Source organism: Haemaphysalis longicornis, unplaced genomic scaffold (assembly GCF_048455015.1).
Source record: "Haemaphysalis longicornis isolate Haplotype H1 unplaced genomic scaffold, Haemaphysalis longicornis Haplotype H1 scaffold_5, whole genome shotgun sequence".
In the NCBI taxonomy this organism is placed as follows: domain Eukaryota; kingdom Metazoa; phylum Arthropoda; class Arachnida; order Ixodida; family Ixodidae; genus Haemaphysalis; species Haemaphysalis longicornis.
This window is the reverse complement of record NW_027526385.1, coordinates 99,329,674-99,335,092: the sequence shown is the minus strand read 5'-3', so window position 1 is coordinate 99,335,092 and position 5,419 is coordinate 99,329,674. Positions and strand designations below refer to the sequence as shown.

The following is a 5,419-nucleotide window of genomic DNA, read 5'->3' as shown; positions in this document are numbered from 1 at the left end:
AAAGAGAAAACCCGATTTTGAGGCTCAAATCCAAGTCTTACGACCTCATCGGAGGCGGAATATGGAGCAGCATTCTCTGGTGGGCAGTGCTGAGTCGGGGGGGGTTGGTGGTCTGTTGGCATGCCATGGCCATAGGTATAGGCATATGCTAGCATGCAATGGAAATGAAGCATCCATCAGCATCGTCGGAGGTGACGAAGAGAAGGAACGAATTATGCCAATAAAGGCGGAACGACGTGCGCGGGGAAAGATCGGTAGCAATGACATCATTAGCAATGGTGCAGGTCCGAGAAGGCTGTCAGTAATTACTGCCCACATTCAGGATCTTTCCCTTAGATTTGGGGAAAGATATCCCAAGAGGGTGAGCGTACTTAGAAATACGTCGGACGTTTCCCTATCGTTCGTTGAGCCAGGTGGACGCGCTGGTGCCCTCGATGTCCGACCGAAGCGCGGCCCTGGCCCGGAAGCGGACGCTGTCCAGAGCGAGGATCGGCTGCGTCCTCTGCGTGTTCCTGGTGCTGGCCGCCGCCATGATGGCCATCCTCGTGACCTACATCCGGAAGCCCCAGTACGTCGATGAGCCGCGCTTCTGCGAGACCGAGGAGTGCGCAGAGCACGCGCGCCGCATCCTGCGCACAATGAACTCGTCCGCTGACCCCTGCGTCAGCCTGCACCGATACGTGTGCGGGAATGGTGACGCCGCCAACAGAGGGCAGGGGGCGTCGTTCCTGGGCCGCCAGGGGATCCTGGATGAACGAAGCTCTGCCGGGGTCAGTATCAGCGCATCTGCATCCACCTGGAGGTGAGTGCTTGTTTTATTAGAATTTTGATTTCCGCCAGCTTTCAAGCACCCCGGGGATTGTGAGGACATCCGAAGTAGTTGTGACCACCCTCCGACCGGGCTCAGATATGTGACACACATACAGGCTTTTGTTGTTTCTTGACTTATTCATTGATTGATTGTAGGGTTTAACGCGCCGTCGCAACGCAGGCGATGAGGCGCGCAGTAGTTGAGGGCTCCGGATTAATTTTGACCACCTGGGAATCTTTAACGTGCGCCGAAATATCGTACACACGGGCGTTTTTGCTTTTCGCCTCCATCAGAAAAGCGGCCGCCGCGGCCGGGAATCGACACACATGTATGTGACACACATACAGGCTTTTGTTGTTTCTTGGCTTAAACACCGTAGGATAGGGAAGCAATAAAAATCGGAAGCACTAGATCACCTGTGCACATTTTATTGCAGGAAACCCGTTCTAATCGCAACTGGTGGTCAGGAATAAAACAAGAAGTCTCTATTGATTGTGCATTGTTTGCCTATTGTTTATATCCCTGCAACTTCTCCGCAACATGTTTCTCGAAATGCACGTTTAGAAACCCAAGCTAGTACTTCGAAACCATCAATGACTGGATAGTAGATACCAGTTTCGCAGTATCTTCATTTCACTTACAGGTTCCACCACACATATATCCAGGAAATGGTTAAGACATTCGGCAACCCCGAGAAACTTTCCAGGCTAAATCAAAGCTCCGAAGCCACTGCAAAGTCCATGGAAGCTCTGAGGCTCTGTTTGAACCGGGGTGGAAACAAGCACGGACGCCCTTTCGTGGCCCTCATGAAAGACCTGCAGGTGCCGTTGCTGGCAATGAAACCACAAGCGCACGGCGTCAAGCTGGTGGACGTCCTTGGCGTACTGTTAAACCTGACCATCAACTGGAGATTGTCGCTGTGGTTCGAAGCCGGGGTCTGGTCTCTGGATTCTCGCCCCAAAACTGGCCCTGTCGTCGTTTTTGACGAGCCCGGACACGTCCCACTGCTGCGAATGGAAGAGCTCAGCACGCTCGACGACGCTTCGTACAGCGATGCCGTCCGAAAGACTGCTCGACTGCTGGCGGCCAACGAGGAGCCCAGCAGCAGCGGTGCGCAACCAGACCCGTCCATGGAAGATACTTGGGTGGAGGAACTGCGAAGTGACGAATCTGCTTTTCGGAGGATCATCCTGTCCACGCTAGGTGGAGATGAATCGCAAGACCGTGTCATACCTCTTCACGAAATCCGGACCGCGCTCAGATTGATGATCTCGTTCGAGGAGGGGATAGTGCTTCTAAAGATATTCGAAGTTGTCGGAATAAACATCACAGTCCAAACAAAGGTTCTGCTCCTCAACAACCCACTGTATACGGAGCTGATGAGACTGTTCAGAGAGACGCCACCCCCAAGGCTAATGCGTGTTCTTAGCTGGACTTTCGCTTACTCCTACGCATGGATTGCCGACCCCGATATGGACATTTTTCCCAGGAAGGATTCATGGCCCGACACGGATGCCGCTGCCACTGCTAGCGCAGCTTCCAGAAACGCCCCGTCTAGGGACGTCCTGTGCTTCGCTGCCGTGCACGAATCATTCGGGCTTGCGCCCGTAGCCTCCTTGTTCCACCAACACTTCCCCGATGAACAGCGCCGGAAGGTGGACTCTGTCCTCAACGACACTACCCGGTACCTCATCGAAGCCCTTGGAGCGTCGCAAGCTCTCGCGAATAGCACGAAGGTCGACGCGTACATTAAGATCCACTCGCCCATTTTCGACACGCTGTGGCCACCCAAACCGTTCCTGAGCCTTGGAGATCTGGACAGGTTGTACGCCCCTTTCAGGGACGTGCACGGCGAGCACTTCTTCAACTTCTGGCTAGAGTCAAGAAAGGCTCTGAGCGCGACTCTGCCGAGCCGCTACTACGGGACACTGATGACTGCGAGGCTGACGTGGTACGCGGAGAAGATTCGCTACGTGTACTCGCTGAACCACATCTTCCTCGGCTTGGCGGCCATCTTCCCGCCGACCTACTTTCGCGGCGGGAGCAGCGTCATGACGTACGCCGGGCTGGGATTTCAGCTAGCTCGGCAGCTGGCCAAAAGCGTGGACAGCCGGGGAAGGCTGCTGGACGCGTCCGGCAGGCCGACAGAGTGGTGGCACCAGCACGGGATGTGCAGGATTAACACGGCGCACTCGATGGAGGACGGCGCGAAGATACGGGACGTCCTTGCTCTCGACGTGGCCCTGGAGACAATGAAGGGCGTCTCCGGAAGACAGCCGAGACGCCTTAAGCTGCTCGACAACTTGACGCCAGAACAGACTTTCTACGTCAGCTACTGCAGCCACTTTTGCGGCACGCATTGCGCAAAGGATATGTGCGATTTGGCGAAAAACAGTTCGAGATTCAGCGACGCTTTCGGTTGCCAACCACGCAATCGTGGTTGCTTGTTGTTCTAGAGTGGTGCTATTTATACTGCTAAGATAATCATTTAGTGCGTATGTGCGTCCGCAACCTACAGTTACGGACAATGTGTCCACTCTTCCTTCAAATCTGCCAGTTTCTAAGCGTAAAGATTTGTTTTTACGAGTTTTTAATTGCAGAAAAGACAGGAAACATTGACCACACATTTCTTTATTAGTTGATGTTTGCCTAAGCACGGGCATTTATGTTCATAGGTGTTTGTGTTCAGCCTTTGCATTCTACACCGGCACTTTGTTGATTTGGGTTTGGGATTATTTCTTGTGGAATCTGCACGTTACTGTTTGAGAAAGGCGTCTTCCTCGTGACCTTCAGCATATCTCGTAATCTGATTAACATGACCTTATATATTTTACGGCTGTCTCTAATAAAATGCTCTATGTATTATTCCTAATAGGCCTGTTCTTACACATCATATGCTCATATATGCCGATGACATCACCATTTGGACAAGAGGCGGCAGCGACGGTCAGACCGAAAATGCTCTTCAGCAAGCAATAGAGGCGGTCGAGTTCAACCTCGAGAGCACAGGACTCAAGTGCTCTCCTGCGAAGTCTGAGCTGCTTATCCTACCACCAGGACCAAACCGGAAAGATGGCAACGCCGCAGCCAACATAGCACTACATACACGCGACGGCGGAAGCATACCCCGAGTCCCCCATATCCGCGTCCTCGGCATGCACATCGAAGCGCACGGACGCAATGGATTCACAGTCAACAAGCTCCTCACCAAGATCACCGCGGCCACGAAGCTGATCCGCCGGGTCTCATCGAGACACGCCGGCATGAAAGAAGCACATGTACTGAGACTCCTGCAGTCTTTCGCTATCAGCCACGTCGCCTACATAGCCCCGTACCACAACTGGAGCAAGGCCGAGCGTGAGAAAATTGACGCGACAATACGCAAAGCCTACCGAACAGCGATCGGCCTCTACCAGCACTCACGCACAGACCGGCTCCTCGACCTCGGCGTCCACAACACTCTGGCAGAAATAGCAGAAGCCCAAAACACGTCCCAGATAGCCCGGCTGTCGACCACGCGCTCTGGACGACCCATCCTGCAACAAGTGAATATCAGGCCCCGCAACCAGCCCGCCGAGTGCACGACCACCCTATGCGAACCCATGCTCAAACTCCTCCGAGTCCGCCCACTTCCCAAGAATACGAACCCGGAAAACCATCCAGAACGCCGGCTGGCTAGAGCCCGATCGCTAGCCTCCACGTACGCAGCGGATAACACCGCATACTACGTCAACGCAGCGACAGACCGCGCCCGGCCGCGTATTCTCAAACCATATCCCGTGGGGGCCCAAGCCGACCACACCCCCTAAGCAGGGGCGCAGCCAAAGAGATTAAAAAAATTGCAATTTTTTAACCTCCTTGGACGCAGCACCGTAACGTCTCTACCTATATGTGCGCGACTTCATGCGAGGTGGATTTTTTCTTTTTCCTCCCTCCCCTCGTTTCGACTGCTTGGCAGGCGGCCGATGGTTTCGCTCCGTGGGCGGGGCTGGCCTGCGGCGCTGGGGAAGCTGACGCACGTGTGGTAGAAGCTAACCTTTTGTACCTGAGCCCCTGATCTCTCCGCGCTCTTCTTGCGCACCTGCAAGTTGACGCTGACCTCCGATCGTGTTCCTAAATAAGCGCTCGACTCGGTGTTCGAAGTGCGCGCGCGCGGATGGACGCTTTCACGGGTATGTGGCAATTATACACGGTCCGGAAAGCAAACACCCTCATTGGAAGCACACAGCACACAGAAGGGTATACAATTGAGTTGGGTGCTCTTTCACTATATACACAGCTCAAAACACGATTCGGTGCTGCAGGTAAGGATTACAAGAAAGGCAGCCAATTACCCATGACTACATTTACAAACTGTCCTACTCTTGCGAAATATTACAGCTGCATGAGCTGCTACATTTTGGCACTTTCATAAGCACTAGGTATTACATTGAATTTCGTTAACATTACTAAGGAAAACATTGACATTTTGTTAACAGCAATAGAAGGTGTGAATCGTTCTTGCAAGGGTGATACATTGATAAGAAAGACACCAGCTCAACGTTCGGTACACGTTTTACACTCGGTCATGAATTCTACATAATTTGCACTGCTGGTCATAACAATTTA

The 5,419-nt window shown here is 53.1% G+C and overlaps 1 protein-coding gene across 1 annotated transcript; it reads left to right on the top strand.

The window, feature by feature from the left end:
* The first annotated feature begins 416 nt into the window (after positions 1-416).
* LOC144139336 (endothelin-converting enzyme 2-like) lies at positions 417-4,594 on the top strand. The gene is made up of 2 exons (XM_077671715.1): positions 417-802; positions 1,455-4,594. The coding sequence occupies exons 1-2, from the start codon at positions 435-437 to the stop codon at positions 3,265-3,267; spliced, it is 2,181 nt and encodes a 726-aa protein (XP_077527841.1). The 5' UTR covers positions 417-434; the 3' UTR covers positions 3,268-4,594.
* Positions 4,595-5,419: the final 825 nt, after the last annotated feature.